The sequence below is a fragment of the Oncorhynchus nerka genome, linkage group LG27, assembly GCF_034236695.1.
Source record: "Oncorhynchus nerka isolate Pitt River linkage group LG27, Oner_Uvic_2.0, whole genome shotgun sequence".
NCBI classification, from domain to species: Eukaryota; Metazoa; Chordata; class Actinopteri; order Salmoniformes; family Salmonidae; genus Oncorhynchus; species Oncorhynchus nerka.
The window spans coordinates 74,901,414-74,920,556 of record NC_088422.1 but is presented as its reverse complement, the minus strand read 5'-3'; the positions used below and the strand labels follow the sequence as shown (position 1 = coordinate 74,920,556).

Genomic DNA, 19,143 nt, shown 5'->3' with positions numbered 1-19,143 from the left:
TCTGGGATTGATTTGCACTTTTCATACCAAAGTACGTTCATCTCTAGGAGATAGAATGCGTCTCCTTCCTGAGCGGTATGACGGCTGTGTGGTTCCATGGTGTTTATACTTGCATACTATTGTTTGTACAGATGAACGTGGTACCGTCAGGCGTTAGGAAACTTCTCCCAAGGATGAACCAGACTTCTGGAGGTCTACAATATTTGTGGAAGCCCAAATGTGACCTGTCCATGGTGCTGACAGAGCCAAAACAGCTTTCCCAGACACACCCCTCATCAATTTAGGTGCATGCACCTGTGCATCCTTTCCAACCAATTAATGTTATTTAATGTACTTTACAAAACTATGACAAGGAGTCTGTGCAACCCTGCCTCATGGTATACAGCATATACTGCAGGCTCTCTCCTCATTCTCCTGTGAACATAATTTTAAACAGAACACATTAAGTTGCAATGGCACTCATTCAAGGATCTGTGTTTTAGGCATATAGGAATTCAGGAGCATTATCGAACACAGAACATGTAAAGTAATTGTCAAGGATCAATGTTGATATCCCTGTAGCATTCCTGCTCAAGGAGGAAAATATAAAGAAAGACAAGGGATTAGGGAGTGCAAGAGTCTCGTCTTAAAGACAGTGGGAGGGGGATGATAAAAGAGAGAGAGGAGATGAGGATGGATGGAGTGTGAGGAGTGTGCGCTCAGATAGACTGGTGCTGTCCGTTCAGCACCACAGCTCTCATCTTTCGTTGCATGCCACAAGGGCTGTACGCTTCCCTAATTAAAAGACGGCGTGGATTTGGAACTAGGTTTTCAATATATGGAGTCATAGCCTACACACATATTTCATCAACGCTTTTCGGAGGGGTGTTCATCTTTGGTTTTGTGATGTAGCCTAACCATGAACATTTGGATTTTTTTCCATCCAAATTTCTGGGGCAGCCACAGGCTGCTTCTTGCTTTAGCCTACCTTGCAACTATATCAAACATCCGTTGGGGTATTGCTTTCTTTGGTATTATTAAAAGTTGGGATTTATCTGAAAGCTTGAGTGGAGCCTGTGCTTTTTTGCAAGCTGAATAAAAGAAGTCGGTAAGAAACCTGCCTTCTCTTTTCCTCTTTCAACCCGAGTTCATGTGTCGGCCAGATCCCACTGCGTTGCCTCGCACATGTTTTGCAATATAATGACTGGAACCTGCTCGAGACATGCCTAAGCGACGCAATGGGACAAGGCGACGAGAACGATCGTATTGTGATTAACGTGGGAGGTATCAGACACCAGACCTACCGTAGCACCCTTCGTACATTACCGGGCACCCGGTTAGCTTGGCTCGCCGAGCCCGATGCCCACAGTCACTTTGACTACGATCCCAAGATTGAAGAATTCTTCTTTGACCGGCACCCGGGAGTGTTTGCCCACATCCTCAATTACTATAGGACCGGGAAGTTGCACTGCCCTGCAGACGTTTGCGGCCCTTTGTACGAGGAGGAGTTGGCGTTCTGGGGTATAGATGAGACCGACGTGGAACCATGTTGTTGGATGACTTATCGGCAACATCGAGAGGCCGAGGAGGCATTGGATAGTTTTGGGGGTGGCCCCCCCGAGAATTCAGAGGAGGATGGGGATGAGGAAACGCTGGGAATGATCAATAGGTTGGCTCTTGATGGACCAGATGCCAAATCAGGGGGGCATTGGCGACGTTGGCAGCGGTTGCTTTGGGCACTTTTCGAGGATCCCTATTCTTCTAAATATGCAAGGGTAAGTAAGGGTTGGAATCAGTCATCTTGAGTCAATAAAAGTTTAGATAGGCCTACTACTAGCCTGAAAAAACAATGCTTTACAATTTCTCTCTCTCTGTGCTCGCGCGCGCGCTCGTGCGTGTGTGTGTCTGTGAAGGAGAGACATTTGCTTTAACATAGTTCCTTTCACGCTCATCCAACGTTCACGCAAAAAGTTGGGTTCATAGTCACGTACTAATAAGGCTCGTGAATATTAATTGGATTTGAAGCTTGAAGTTGAAATCTGAAGTTGGTACATACATTTTTTTAACTTTTAAATGAATGACAGATACCCGTTGATTATTGAATAATATAACTTACCTGATTAGCTTAGTTCAACCTTCGTAGCTCATCATAACCCAAAATATAAGCGTGTTTCACTTCATTGTTAAACAGGTCAATTGTAAACCAACACTGTATTGCCTCTATATTGTTGATATCATGAATGGTCAGACCTTGCATCCATAGCCCTGTCTATGAATTTGAAAGGGGTTACATTACTCCAGCCACATCTCTCAGCTGTTTACCAGAACAGTGATGGGGTGGAGGCGTTGTTATTGTTTGAACTACAGATTTCCATTTTTTATGTGTCCATCACCAGCACACAAACTATCGCTAAGTGATGATGCACTACGCTCACTCTCGACATGTGCATTCTGGGCGTCTTGTCGCATTGCCTATGCAACATGCAGACCATGTGAGGTCTTATGAATTACCTCATGACGACTAGATGAAAGAAAACTTATAATGAGAGTTTAATTGTTTAAATGCCCCTCGCCGTTTTTAATGAGAACCAGGTTAGGTGTACACTGGGGGAGTTAATAAGACATGCACTTGTCTCTTTCCTAAGCTGGAACAGAATGGTGATCAATGAGAGGAATATTTGTGACGTCAACAGTCCTACATATATTTGTCTTTCCACTAATAAAATCAAATCAAATCAAATGTATTTATATAGCCCTTCGTACATCAGCTGATATCTCAAAGTGCTGTACAGAAACCCAGCCTAAAACCCCAAACAGCAAGCAATGCAGGTGTAGAAGCACGGTGGCTAGGAAAAACTCCCTAGAAAGGCCAAAACCTAGGAAGAAACCTAGAGAGGAACCAGGCTATGTGGGGTGGCCAGTCCTCTTCTGGCTGTGCCGGGTGGAGATTATAACAGAACATGGCCAAGATGTTCAAATGTTCATAAATGACCAGCATGGTCGAATAATAATAAGGCAGAACAGTTGAAACTGGAGCAGCAGCACGGCCAGGTGGACTGGGGACAGCAAGGAGTCATCATGTCAGGTAGTCCTGGGGCATGGTCCTAGGGCTCAGGTCCTCCGAGAGAGAGAAAGAAAGAGAGAAGGAGAGAATTAGAGAATGCACACTTAGATTCACACAGGACACCGAATAGGACAGGAGAAGTACTCCAGATATAACAAACTGACCCTAGCCCCCCGACACATAAACTACTGCAGCTTAAATACTGGAGGCTGAGACAAGAGGGGTCAGGAGACACTATGGCCCCATCTGAGGACACCCCCGGACAGGGCCAAACAGGAAGGATATAACCCCACCCACTTTGCCAAAGCACAGCCCCCACACCACTAGAGGGATATCTTCAACAACCAACTACCATCCTGAGACAAGGCTGAGTATAGCCCACAAAGATCTCCGCCACGGCACAACCCAAGGGGGGCGCCAACCCAGACAGGATGACCACATCAGTGAATCAACCCACTCAGGTGACGCACCCCCTCCAGGCACTAGATTTAGCTTATTCATTACATTGCCTGGTTGGAGCTCTCCTTGGTTCTGTAGGCTTTTAGCTGCATTTATAACCCAATTATTAGCTTTGTCTAACCTTTCGGTCTCTTCTCCTTGCAATTCGACTTAGCTTTGAACAACACCACCTATCACACCTGGTATTCCCATTCCCAATGCCTTTTAGCTTCACTTGAAAACAATTCAAAAGTAGTCTCTTACTGACCCAATAGGATCCTGACCCACTGACCTGAGACAGCTGTGAGGAGATGCATGGATCAGAAATCCATCCTCCCCTAGCTCAGCACAGGATACAACATGTTAGAGTATATCATCTTCAGAATGTATCTATAATCAATCAACTGGTCAATCAACTGGTCAATCAATCAATATGCATTATGTAGCATATGTTATGTGCATTATGTGTCCTCGTCCCAGAGCGCTAAGAACCTTGGCGTGATCCTGGACAACACCCTGTCGTTCTCAAATAACATCAAGGCGGTGGCCCGTTCCTGTAGGTTCATGCTCTACAACATCCGCAGAGTACGACCCTGCCTCACACAGGAAGCGGCGCAGGTCCTAATCCAGGCACTTGTCATCTCCCGTCTGGATTACTGCAACTCGCTGTTGGCTGGGCTCCCTGCCTGTGCCATTAAACCCCTACAACTCATCCAGAACGCCGCAGCCCGTCTGGTGTTCAACCTTCCCAAGTTCTCTCACGTCACCCCGCTCCTCCGCTCTCTCCACTGGCTTCCAGTTGAAGCTCGCATCCGCTACAAGACCATGGTGCTTGCCTACGGAGCTGTGAGGGGAACGGCACCTCACTACCTCCAGGCTCTGATCAGGCCCTACACCCAAACAAGGGCACTGCGTTCATCCACCTCTGGCCTGCTCGCCTCCCTACCACTGAGGAAGTACAGTTCCCGCTCAGCCCAGTCAAAACTGTTCGCTGCTCTGGCCCCCCAATGGTGGAACAAACTCCCTCACGACGCCAGGACAGCGGAGTCAATCACCACCTTCCGGAGACACCTGAAACCCCACCTCTTTAAGGAATACCTAGGATAGGATAAAGTAATCCTTCTCCCCCCCCCCCCTTAAAAGACCTAGATGCACTATTGTAAAGTGGCTGTTCCACTGGATGTCATAAGGTGAATGCACCAATTTGTAAGTCGCTCTGGATAAGAGCGTCTGCTAAATGACTTAAATGTAAATGTAATATGTGTTATGTTTTGGTTAGTTATTGTTCCCCTTGCTGTTCCTCAGAGACTGAGCAGTTTGCAAATTACGTAAGTGCAAGCAATAGCCTCTGCTTTGGCTCTGTCAATTTCCATAAATGCTTAGATCAATGTATATAAGTGCATCCGCTTACTCGTTTACACTGGAGCATACTGGCTTGAATCCAGCTTTTGCACCTCTCAATTCTCCTGAGGGGCAGTGATTACAATAGTGCAGGGTTGAGTGACAGTATAGTCTACCCTCTCTCTTCCACTAGCCAAGTGTGTATTGTCTACACGTTGGTTCTCTCATATAGCCTCCTTCCCATTTTCTCACTCTCTTTACCTGTTTCTCATTCTCAGTCTCTCATTGTGACAGTAAATCATTGAGTTACTATGAATGACCATGTCCCGGTGCCTTAGCAACTGGAGATCAAATTGACCATAGAGACCATGCAGTGTACACAGACACACCATAGGGCCTTCACAGAGCATTGTGAGTGCAAAACACGAAGCTACAGGTGTAGGATCTTAATTTGTTTGCTTATGTTGCTGTGAATTTTCCTGCACCGCAGGAAATGCAGTTGAATTTTGTGATTTACATAAATTCACTGAAAACCCACACTAACACATGGTTGTATTAACAGTATTGCACTTTTCATGTAGTCAAAATTTGGTCATCTATTAGCCTAACAGCCGATCAAGCAACATTATGGAGTAAACGTTTAAATCCTGTTGCAGCAAGATTGTTTTGTTGTGACAATCCTGCTGTACTGACCAATTATGTGAGATGAGCTAGTCAGGGAGTCGATTAGTTGTTATTAAATCCTCATTAGGCCCAGTTTTGGTCAGCAGGGGCAAACATAACACTGATCTCAGAGGAAAAACATGTTGACCGTCTGTCCTTATCTTTTGCTCCAGTAACTTTGGTTTCCTCCTATGTAAATAATAGTTATAGAAGGAAGAAAGGAAAGAGAGAGAATCAGATTTTTATATCCCCTTTGGAGTCTCTTTTGTTGGTGCTGGGTGACAGAAGAGGTGGCAAGAAGGATCTCATTATCACCTTTCTTAATAAACACCCAACCTCACCTCTGCCACCTCATACACCCTCCTGCCATGCTGGAGGACATGCAACGCTTCCACTCTATATCCCACTTGACAAGCAGAATTATTACCTAGGTATTACAGTGGGGCAAAAAAGTATTTAGTCAGCCACCAATTAGGCAAGTTCTCCCACTTAAAAAGATGAGAGAGGCCTGTAATTTTCATCATAGGTACACTTCAACTATGACAGACAAAATGAGAAAAAAAAATCCAGAAAATCACATTGTAGGTTTTTTATGAATTTATTTGCAAATGATGGTGGAAAATAAGTATTTGGTCAATAACAAAAGTTTATCTCAATACTTTGTTATATACCTTTTGTTGGCAATGACAGAGGTCAAACGTTTTCTGTAAGTCTTCACAAGGTTTTCACACACTGTTGCTGGTATTTTGGCCCATTCCTCCATGCAAATCTCCTCTAGGGCTGTTGCTGGGCAACACAGACTTTCAACTCCATCCAAAGATTTTCTATGGGGTTGAGATCTGGAGACTGGCTAGGCCACTCCAGGACCTTGAAATGCTTCTTACGAAGCCACTCCTTCGTTGCCCGGGCGGTGTGTTTGGGATCATTGTCATGCTGAAAGACCCAGCCACGTTTCATCTTCAATGCCCTTGCTGATGGTAGGCTTTGTTACTTTGGTCCCAGTTCTCTGCAGGTCATTCACTAGGTCCCCCCGTGTGGTTCTGGGATTTTTGCTCACCGTTCTTGTGATCATTTTGACCCCACGGGGTGAGATCTTGCGTGGAGCCCCAGATTGAGGGAGATTATCAGTGGTCTTGTATGTCTTGCATTTCCTAATAATTGCTCCCACAGTTGATTTCTTCAAACCAAGCTGCTTACCTATTGCAGATTCAGTCTTCCCAGCCTGGTGCAGGTCTACAATAGGTCTGTTTCTGGTGTCCTTTGACAGCTCTTTGGTCTTGGCCATAGTGGAGTTTGGAGTGTGACTGTTGTGGACAGGTGTCTTTTATACTGATAACAAGTTCAAACGGGTGCCATTAATACAGGTAACGAGTGGAGGACAGAGGAGACTCTTGAAGAAGAAGTTACAGGTCTGTGAGATGCTTGTTTGTAGGTGACCAAATACTTATTTTCCACCATAATTTGCAAATAAATTCATTAAAAATCCTACTATGTGATTTTCTGGATTGTTTTCCCTCATTTTGTCTGTCATAGTTGAAGTGTACCTATGATGAAAATTACAGGCCTCTCTCATCGTTTTAAGTGGGAGAACTTGCACAATTGGTGGCTGACTAAATACTTTTTTGCCCCACTGTACATGGTGATTAATTCAGTGCCAGTGTAGCGCCGATGTAAGTTAATGCAGTTACATACAGTACCTTTGTATGTGAAGCAGATGTAGTTTGTATAACTAGATGTCTGTACGACTACCAACCGTTCTTGTGGACAGATATTAGTGCAGTGGTACTCATGTTGCTTTCAGACATGGCTCACAGACTCTCACATACTTCCAGTGAGCACTATATTAAATGAACCTGTCTTAAGTTTGGAAGGCAATCTGAGGGAACTTAGACTGACCATAATTCAGACACGTGGCTACAACTACTAGTCTTCCTACTTATGAAAGGGGACATTGAGGCATCCTGTGCCCTTGGACTTTTGATGACTTGGCCCTTACTGCCTGGATTTGCGAGAGGGCAGATAATTTAGATTAGTTTATTGATCGATCAAATTGCTGCTCATGTAAGGATGTAAATAAATACTTAAGTAAAACATGTGTTTAAGTGGTAAGGATGATGAGAAATAACTTTGTGCAGCTGGGAGAGAAGGAAATGCATGACTGAATGCAGTTTGGTGGGGTTTTGGGACAGGTAGGGTTGATGTGGGTTTGTTCAGGTTAGAAGTGGAAGTGGGAGCTGCTGGATGGGAATGGGTAGGAGGTTTCTTTTCACTCAGCCATGGCTGTGGGTTGTAATGTATCACTCCACGTCACATAAGAAACACAGCAGTGAGTTTATGTGGAGGGAGAGCTTTGAAATCAATATCTTTTAAAGTGGACGTGTCAGCTTTAACGTGAGGAGCCTACTGACCATACAGACACCCAGCCAGCTACCACGACCTTCAGCTATCTGGGATGAAACTGCTCTTGAGTTTAGAAGGAGATCCATTCTACTTAAAAGTGCACCTACATGGAAAGTAGCTATACGTCTACGTAATCACCCTAGAGAGACAGTGTGGCTGGGATGGCAGCTTCTAACCACCACAGAGTGAGTAACAGATCCAGGCATGAATTAGTTGGGCACAGACCCTGGTAATTAATGGAGATAGAGATGGAGGCATCCTATTACACAAAAGACATGCTGCATGGCTAACCTTGCAACACTTTAACAGGAAGTCATCTAGGTTTTAAGGAGATCCACACGGAGACTGGCTTGTCTGGAGGGCTGTGGCCGAGATAGATGGACATATTGCTTTATCAAACAACACCTGCTCTTAGTCTACCATGTGGCATGCTGTAGTACATTGAGGTTCATATGTGTAACTGTATGAACACATTATGCACATGTAGGTGAGCATGTGCATGAAACACATCGACACAGTCCAACTCCAGTAGGGAAATGCACAAACCAATCAAAAGCTGGTCACTGGGATATCTAACACAGCTCTTTCTCCCAAAAGAAGTGGAGCAGGACACCCCTTAAAAAGCACTGGGGTTTGTCCCTGCGCTCCTGTATAATTGATTTCCCAGGCAGAGAGGAATGAGGCACCCAGCTAAAAGCACTCAAACTGGGGCAAATATCGAGGCAGAATTACAGGCCTCTCACGCCACCATTACACTGCCAAACAGAGAGGAAAGTTACACTCACTTGTTCTGCCTTCATCTACAAGATAACACTGGCTCCAACAACCTTTCCTCTGAACATACACCCAACAGTCATCTGACAAATCCTAAACACCAAAACTATTTGATCTTCATGACCTTCAAAACCAGGTCGCAGTTGTAAATGAGAACTTGTTCTTAACTGGCCTACCTGGTTAAATAAAGGTGAAATTTAAAAAAAATTAAAACACAAGATTTTCTGTCTTTCCAGTTTCATCCTGAATGGTCAGGCGTGGTGAGGGAGTGTTTATTCAGTTTATTCATCACCTTTGTCCATTAGCTATACATGCTGGCATAGCCATTACCTCAGCCAGACCATACCATCTGACATGGGGGTGTCACTCAGATTTATCCCACTGAAGATATAACCCATATAAGACTGTTCTGTAATGTTGAGCTCCCCCCTGTTGACACACTTGCCCTACTTAAGGGCAACCCAGTTTTCACAGAAAACACTAATGTGTGGCTCTCACATAGCACTATGATTATTGAATGAACATACCTGTACATGTCTTCCAATAGCTTAGTCTCATTGAAAAGAAAATAGATTAAAACTACAGTGATTTAGCGAAGGTTTGATTGAGATTGTTTTGCATTTGAATGTTAAGTCAAACTGAATGTGTTTCTTGCTCCGTGCTAATTGGTGGACCAGAAATGGACAGAGACATTAGGGACAGCAGGCAGGGTGACAGCCTGTAGAAGAGCATGATTATGGACGAGGGAAATGAGGCTTCACTGAGGGAAGCAGGGATATCCTCAGAGCTCTGTCAACAATGTTTTTATCTGACATAGGCTTATTATGTCAGAATTCCCTCCGATTTGTCTGATGTTTATTCCCCTGTTCATGTTCATAAGAGTATTTATATTAAGTGTGTATGTGACTTAAAACATATGATTTAGTATGACAAATATGATTTAACCAAGATAGCCACACTGTATACTGTACAGCAGGATGCAACTACCACAACAATATCACAGGGCATGTTTGTGGACAATAACACACACCTACTGTATGTAGTCACTTTCTATTGGTATGTGTGGCCACGATGATTACTGATGGATATAGGCCTGTCTGCTCCAAGACCTCTCCAACATGGTTTATAACTCCATGGTGTCCCCCTCCCAGAGTGCAAATAACCTTGATGTGACCCTGGACAACACTCTGTCGTTCTTTGCAAAAATCAAAGCAGTGACTCGCTTCTGCAGGTTCATGCTTTACAACAGCACAGGTCCTAATCCAGGCACTTGACATCTCCCGTCTGGACTACTGCAACTCAATGTTGGCTGGTCTCGCCGATGTGCCATCAAACCCCTGCAATGTAACCAGAACGCTGCAGCCCGCCTGGTGTTCAACCTTTCCACGTTCTCCCATGTCACCCCGCTCTGCCGCACACTCCACTGGCTTCAAGTCAAAGCTTGTATACACTAGAAGACCATGGTACTTGCCTACAGAGCAGCAAGAGGAACTGCCCTTCCCTACCTTCAGGCTATGTTGAAACCCTACACCACAACCCGAGCACTCCGTTCTGCCACCTCAGGTCTCTTGGCCCTCCTACCCCTACGGGAGGGCAGCTCCCGCTTAGCCCAGTCCAAACTCTTCTCTGTCCTGGCATCCCAATGGTGGAACCAGCTTTCCCCTGAAGCTAGGACAGCAGAGTCCCTGCCCATCTTCCAAAAACATCTAAAACCCTAACTCTTCAAAGAGTATCTTAAATAATCCCACAGCACCCCCCCGCTTGCACCCCCTCCTCACCTCGACCCATTTAAAAAAAATAAAAAGCATTTTGTGATCTAACTCTTGCACTTGATTTTCCCCTCTTACTAGCTCTGACTTTGTTAGCTACTTTATTGAGGTAAAATGTACTTACTATGACTATCTTAAGATGAATGCACTAACTGTAAGTCGCTCTGGATAAGAGCTTCTGCGAAATGACTAAAATGTAAATGTTTTGTGTGATTGGTGTGGGCAGCAGTGATGATGAGGAATGGCACACTGGCACTGAGCACGGGGATCACTGACACACATGGCCTAGGCAAATGTTTGTCGTGTCTGTTGCCGGGGAGTCCATAAGCAGAGAGAGATGACGTTAAACCCAGGCCATTGAATAGCATGATGAAGCACTGACCACGGTTTCCTTATAATGCTCACTTATTGCTATCCCTTCTGTATCTCATCATTTACTATGGTGTTTAGTCTGCCTACATATACTGTCATTCATGTTACAGTATGTTATGCCTCTGTGCTTGAGTCTCAGTAATCATAAGGGCTATTGTGCTAAGTTAGTATACATAATTCAAGAATCATTCTCTATCATTTCTGTCCTCTCATCAAAATAGAGGCTTTCATAGTCGATGTGAGTAATTTACCCAAGGTAAGGCATTAGAACAGTTGGAACAGAGCCACATTATGTGTTGGCACTATCAAGTCACGTTATTTAAAGTGTTTTAGATAACTTAGAGCCAAACTAATTGATAGACGGTTTTAGTAAAGGCTTTGCCTTTGGTGTTTGTACATGGCTGGCTTGAAGAATATATAGTCAAGATGTGCAAGTTCTCCTTATTCTTCTTCCTATAGTTTCAGATGACTCAATCTGTTGTGGTTTGTGTATGAATGGATTTGTATGGTTCATTATAGTGCTGTAAATGCTACACATACATTCTCTCTTTCCGATGTGCACAGTAATAGAGGAAATCAGTTAAGTGGGATTGCCTGTTTCATAGCAATAACCTTTTCATGTTTTATCTCCCATCAGAGACTGCAGCAGGTGAGTCGAACAGGGAGGGAGGTGGTGGTGGAGCTCTGAGCTAACTCAGCATTCTGAGGCATCATACAGCTTCGGCAGCACATGTTCAATCTCGACTGTCTCTACTGTCTCTACTGGCACTCTCAGATCATACTCTGACAGGGTAATCTAATTACAACCTAAAACTAAAAACAGCCAGCAAGCATTTCAACCTTGGATGCATACCATGGTTACCAATGGCTGTTACTGGGCTAACAAACGTCTTCCAAACAAATGCTCAATCAATCAGTTCAACATGACTTCCTTTTTACAGTATAAAGGATCTGGTGTAGGCTGTTTGTTGATTTGTTGGAGAGAAAACCAATGTAGTCATTTTCACATTTGCATAACCTTGTCACTAAATGTGTATGTTATATGAATTTTGTTTCTGGACTTGACTGTCTGTATAGCATTAGTTTCGTTCATTGGCGATATAATATACTTCTTAATGAATGAAAGCCACTTATGATATCAGCCGCTGATTAAAATGTTTCCTTTATGGGCCTCCTGGGTGGCACAGTGGTCTAAGGCACTGCATCACAGTGCTAGCTGTGCCACCAGAGACTCTGGGTTTGAGCCCAGGCTCTGTCACAGCCGACCGGGAGGTCCATGGGGCGACGCACAATTGGCCTAGCGTTTTCCGGGTTAGGGAGGGTTTGGCCGGTGGGGATATCCTTGTCTCATCGTGCACTAGCGACTCCTGTGGTGGGCCGGGCACAGTGCACGCTGACCAGGTTGCTAGGTGTACGGTGTTTCCTCCGACACATTGGTGTGGCTGGCTTCTGGTTGGATGTGCGCTGTGTTAAGAAGCAGTGCGGCTTGGTTGGGTTGTGTTTCGAGGACGCATGGCTCTCGACATTCGTCTCTCCCGAGCCCGTACAAGAGTTGTAGCGATGAGACAAGACAGTAACTACTAACAATTGGATACCACGAAATTGGGGAGAAAAAGGGGGTAACGTTTTATTTTATTTTTTTTAACATTAAAAAACAAACAAACAATGTTTCCTTGATTAATTTATATATATTTTTTAACCTTTATTGTAGTTAACAGGAAGTCATGCTAAGACCAAAGTCTCTTTCACAGATGAGCCCTGTATACACATCAATATTCACATCAATATAGCAAAAGCAAAACACATACAGGATGATGATACAGGAGGGGCTGAGCCAACTGTGAATGAGGCCTTAGCTGTTTATGTTGTCGGTAGTTACATTGGGATGTGTCTAGTTATTGACACTGCTTTTAAACTGTCAGTCAAGGCCCTTCTAGATCTGCAAGGGCACTCACACGAAGGCTAAGCATCTCATGTACTAAAACTTAGATGGACAACTATTAGGCAAGGCCTGTAACTTGATCCCTACATGGTAAAAAAAACATGATGTTTTTTTTGAGGTAATTTACTGGCAGTAAATTACTGAAGAAAACGGTACAGTATGTTACCGTAAATATAACAGGATTTTTAAAAACCCCACAGAGACAGTCCTTGATTCACAGAAAACAACCTTGTCCACCCTCATCATCAGCATGTGAAAAGGTCACCAGTGTTCTACTTTACAGAAGCTCTTATCCAGAATGACTGGATAAGTGCGTACAGAATGACTGGATAAGTAGTGAGTGGATACAGGTTCATATTGGTTCATACTGGTGTCGTCTTCAAACAATCATCTTTATTTTATATTGATTAATTATTGCAATAATGTCACGCCCTGACCATAGAGAGCCCTTGGTTCTCTATGGTGTAGTAGGTCAGGGCATGACTAGGGGGTGTTCTAGTATGTCTATTTCTATGTTGGTTCTAATATGGTTCCCAATTAGAGGCAGCTGTTTATCGTTGCCTCTGATTGGGGATCATATTTAGGTCGCCATTTCCCCACCTGTGTTTTGTGGGATATTGTTTGTGTTTAGTTGCCTGTGTGCACGTCATGATGTCACGGTTCTTTATTGCTTTGTTTGTTTCACGGAGATTAAAAATATGTGAAACTATACTCACGCTGCGCCTTGGTCCGCTCATTACGATGATTTTGACAAATAATGAGACTGTCAGTCCACCAGTCTTGACTGACAGGCTAAGAGTTTAGCTTTCACAGATGATGCACAGTTTTTATATAGCTGAAACCAAGATTGCTTAGTCAGTCACTTCTAACCTTCCCATAAGCCACCTTGGTTATCTACACAGGATGGTCTTTTACTTAGTTTCCCAGATGCCAGTAAGATGAGACAATGAGGCATTGTTCTTAACTCTTCCAGGCTCTCTCTATTTCGAGTCACACACACTACATCTTGTCTACAGAATGCTATTTTTTTTATCACCAGCACAAGTCAATTGTCAGCTTCAAACTATCTCTAGTAGAACCCATGTCCTCAACTCCCAGACTAGCTGCAGGGTGCTAGAGTGGAGACCATAAAACACAGCATTAGCAGACCAGCTGGCTGGTGTGTTTACGGACATATTCAATCAATCCCTATACCAGTCTTCTGTTCCCACATGCTTCAAGAGGGCCACCATTGTTCCTGTTCCCAAGAAAGCTAAGGTAACTGAGCTAAACGACTACCGCCCCGTAGCACTCACTTCCGTCATCATGAAGTGCTTTGAGAGACTAGTCAAGGACCATATCACCTCCACCCTACCTGACACCCTAGACCCACTCCAATTTGCTTACCGCCCAAATAGGTCCACAGACGATGCAATCTCAACCATACTGCACACTGCCCTAACCCACCTGGACAAGAGGAATACCTATGTGAGAATGCTGTTCATCGACTACAGCTCGGCATTCAACACCATAGTACCCTCCAAGCTCGTCATCAAGCTCGAGACCCTGGGTCTCGACCCCGCCCTGTGCAACTGGGTACTGGACTTCCTGACGGGCCGCCCCCAGGTGGTGAGGGTAGGCAACAACATCTCCTCCCCGCTGATCCTCAACACGGGGGCCCCACAAGGGTGCGTTCTGAGCCCTCTCCTGTACTCCCTGTTCACCCACGACTGCGTGGCCACGCACGCCTCCAACTCAATCATCAAGTTTGCGGACGACACAACAGTGGTAGGCTTGATTACCAACAACGACGAGACGGCCTACAGGGAGGAGGTGAGGGCCCTCGGAGTGTGGTGTCAGGAAAATAACCTCACACTCAACGTCAACAAAACTAAGGAGATGATTGTGGACTTGAGGGAACACCCCCCTATCCACATCGATGGAACCGTAGTGGAGAGGGTAGCAAGTTTTAAGTTCCTCGGCATACACATCACAGACAAACTGAATTGGTCCACTCACACTGACAGCGTCGTGAAGAAGGCGCAGCAGCGCCTCTTCAACCTCAGGAGGCTGAAGAAATTCGGCTTGTCACCAAAAGCACTCACAAACTTCTACAGATGCACAATCGAGAGCATCCTGGCGGGCTGTATCACCGCCTGGTACGGCAACTGCTCCGCCCTCAACCGTAAGGCTCTCCAGAGGGTAGTGAGGTCTGCACAACGCATCACCGGGGCAAACTACCTGCCCTCCAGGACACCTACACCACCCGATGTTACAGGAAGGCCATAAAGATCATCAAGGACATCAACCACCCGAACCACTGCCTGTTCACCCCGCTATCATCCAGAAGGCGAGGTCAGTACAGGTGCATCAAAGCTGGGACCGAGAGACTGAAAAACAGCTTCTATCTCAAGGCCATCAGACTGTTAAACAGCCACCACTAACATTGAGTGGCTGCTGCCAACACACTGTCATTGACACTGACCCAACTCCAGCCACTTTAATAATGGGAATTGATGGGAAATGATGTAAATATATCACTAGCCACTTTAAACAATGCTACCTTATATAATGTTACTTACCCTACATTATTCATCTCATATGCATACGTATATACTGTACTCTACATCATCGACTGCATCCTTATGTAATACATGTATCACTAGCCACTTTAACTATGCCACTTTGTTTACTTTGTCTACATACTCATCTCATATGTATATACTGTACTCGATACCATCTACTGTATGCTGCTCTGTACCATCACTCATTCATATATCCTTATGTACATATTCTTTATCCCCTTACACTGTGTATAAGACAGTAGTTTTAGAATTGTTAGTTAGATTACTTGTTGGTTATCACTGCATTGTCGGAACTAGAAGCATAAGCATTTCGCTACACTCGCATTAACATCTGCTAACCATGTGTATGTGATAAATAAATTTGATTTGATTTTATTTGATTTGAGAAATATCTTACTGTTCGTTAAGTAAATAATTGTTACATAGCCAACAAATGAGGTGAATACATCATTTTTGCCTCACACTGGTCCCCTGTGGGAATCAAACCCACAACCTTAGCATTGCAAGTGCCATGATCTACCAACTGAGCCACAAGGCACCTAACTTGTTTTCTCTCCTCTCTCTCATGTAGATTCATGCCTAATAACATTTAGGAACACAAACTCAAACAAACACACATTACATAAAAAAACACACTATATATATAAAAAAAACATAAGTATTTATCTAAAATTACACATACTGCATGTCATGCACACTCATAAACAGGCAATGCAAATACATTGTCACAAACGCATACAGTAAGCACAGAGAAAGGCAGATGGATGGAGGGAAAGGTCGTTACATAAGAGAACGTGACATGCTTTCATCTCTAGGAGGCATGAGTCTAAAAGGGAGAGTGTGGGAGGGGTTGTAGGAGAGAAGGGTCTGGTTGCAGTTTTATTTTGTTTACCATTGACTCAATGCTGTCTCCTACACTTACAATGGCACTGTGACAGAAGCATCTACAGATATAGGATCTTAATTTGAGTCAGTTTTCTACAGCAGGAAAATAATCTTGCAGCAACAGGAAATTTGAGTTATTATGTGTATTATAACTAATGGACATTTTTTGCAGGGGTTGATGCATTTTTTGAGAGGGCAAATCATGTCTGAAATGCCAAACTTTAGAAGCCTTATTAATACTAAAAAACACAAGTTTGCATTTCAGCAACAAAAGAGTAATCAAATTAAGATCTTACATCTGTAACTTACTTCCAACATTTCCTGATTAAGCATTTGATATACTTGACATGTACATGCTTTCTGTGGCACAGTCTACGTTGCAGCCTTTTAACTTAATTACATTGTGTATTTACTATCTCAATGCATCCTCTCAAACAAACGACATGCTTGCGATGTGGTGTATTGTTAGATATTAGTGCACTGTTGGAACTAGGAACACAAGCATTCTGCTCCATCCGGAAGAACATCTGATAAATATGTGTATGAGACCAATACAATTTGCAGAGTAGAACCCACAGTAAATCTAAATATTTTGTGCACAATACCATTGATTTAATTCCATATTGAATGTTAATATCCATGCAGTATTCTGCTTAGTGGTTGTGTCCTTAAACTAGCAGGTACAGCACACTGCCAAGTGTCACACTCAGACTTACATACAGTATTTATTATGGTCACATTTCTATCTTTATTCATCGCTGTCCATTAAGCTTCTTATTTAGTGGTGTTGTTGTTAATTCAGTTCCATGTAGCAGAGTCTTGGTAGTGAAGCTGCTGGGTGTTTATTTCCCAGCAGTATGGCTCCTATAACCATCTCTGATGAGAGTGTGATGTGTTCTGACAGAAAGGCCTGCTGATTGGTTTCCTTGGAGGAAGGTTATATTCTCAGTTATAAACTCAGCATTGTCTTTGACTCCCTCCCACTGAAGGATGAGGCCTTGCCAGCCTAGACACAAAGGGAAAATAACCACCCTCTCAAAGCTGAGAGGTGCAGTGCAAATGCTTGCTTGCTCTGGTCAGTCTGCAGTGTAGACATTATGTTTGGGTCGGCGTCAGTTCTGTGCATGGGATTGTACTGTATGAGTGGGATTGTAGGTAGGTAGTCCTGTGTGAAGGCGTTTCCTTCACCTGTAAAGCAAACAGGACAATGGCTCATGTTCAGCACTTCTAATACTTATTTGCTCCAAACCGGAATGATACAGATAAAGGATCTTAATTTGATCCCCCTGTTGCACGAGAGCTTTCCCTCAATGCAGGACATTTAACATGTGTAGTGTAATTGAGGTTGAAAGAAGGTTTCTGAAGGTTGTCATTTCCACTTTGAAATTTCAGACTTGATTTTCCCTACTGAAGAATGTATCAATCCTTACAAAAATGTACATGAATTATAATCCACATAATAATTTTAATTTCCTGTTTGTGAAGGATTATCTTCCTGCTGTTGCAAATTAGCTCAATTTAAGATCTTATATCTGTATGTCATGTATTTTTAGTTATTTTTACTTGCCTATTACAGTGGTGGAAATTTGACTCCCTAATGGTTCATTCAAATGACTTCCTGGCTTTCTGTAACACTGATTTATCACAACTCAACAAGCTAATCACACATCTATTACGGAAACATCCCCACATCCAAACCATGACAACATACAGTAATTCACATGAGTGTGTTATATTGCACTTTGCATCTCATTTATAGTAAGACACTCGCTCATTAGTTTTCTGTAAATGTTGCTGATACATGTTCTGTTGAGAACACCAGGGAAAATATCATTCTGCTAGCATCTTCCCCCAAATACATCACAATCTGCCTTGGATGATGTTTACACACTCAGCCATGCATGCTAACAAGCACATGCTCTCACACACACGCTCAGATACATTCATGCATGCACACACATTGTTCGTGCTGCAGGTCAGAGGTAAGAACGAGGAAGGGTGGCTCTCATGTTGGCTTAATGTATTGTAATATGAGATTAGAAGTTTGTCTCAAGATAAAGCTTTTAGAGAATGTATTTAGGATACAAATTGCGCACATGCCATTATTACCACTCTGTCTAGAAGTTCCTCAATGATGTGTTGATCCTTTCCTCTATCTATACTACACTGCTGTTTCTATGTTCAGTGCCAGCAGTCTGTAGCCAGTCATGGAATAAACGTAAAGGAAAGGTTAGTCAACGTTTTTCAAAGATAGCTGTTTCATTTCCTTTCTCTGGAGAGTTCAGTTTGACTCATGGAATTTCTGTTAACGGCTCAAGTTCCTTCATTAGTGAACAATATGAAACTTTTCCAATGTTCCATGTTTTACTCTAACAGCTGCATATCGTACTTTATTAACGGCTCAAGTTCCTTCATTAGTGAACAATATGATACTTTTCCAATGTTCCAGGTTTTACTCTAACAGCTGCATATCGTACTTTATTAACGGCTCAAGTTCCTTCATTAGTGAACAATATGATACTTTTCCAATGTTCCAGGTTTTCCTCTTACAGCTGCATATCGTACTTTATTAATAACGATGTTGCTGTATTGATACGGATAGTTGATCATGTTGGAGAAAATGTTGGATGTTCTGAGAACAATGTCACATGGACTTAGATGTTGGATATTCTGCACAGGAAGTTGACAGCAGTTTGTATTAATTCTCAGTCCAATGACAGGCCTCAGTAATTAAATCCATCCAGGGATGCTGCTGATCTATTTTCACACCAATGAAATAATGGAAGCAAGTCTGTCACCTTTGCTGGGCTTGTGAGAGAAAATGTTGTGGTGACAAGGACAGTAACACTCTCTTCTCTTCCTTCTGGCCTTACCACAACCTGTCTTCATTTCAGAAACCCAACCAGAAGGTTATTTTTATGTGGAGGACAGGACAGATGGAAACAGTCAGAG

The 19,143-nt window shown here is 43.4% G+C and overlaps 1 protein-coding gene across 1 annotated transcript in view; it reads left to right on the top strand.

Annotated features, from left to right (window-relative positions):
* Window positions 1-847: 847 nt before the first annotated feature.
* Window positions 848-19,143, top strand: part of LOC115112406 (potassium voltage-gated channel subfamily C member 1-like) — a 38,101-nt gene continuing 19,805 nt past the window's right edge. Inside the window, exon 1 of the mRNA XM_065011994.1 lies at window positions 848-1,754. Within this exon, the coding sequence (XP_064868066.1) occupies window positions 1,218-1,754 (537 nt within the window). The 5' untranslated portion in view covers window positions 848-1,217. The remainder of the gene's footprint in view (window positions 1,755-19,143) is intronic.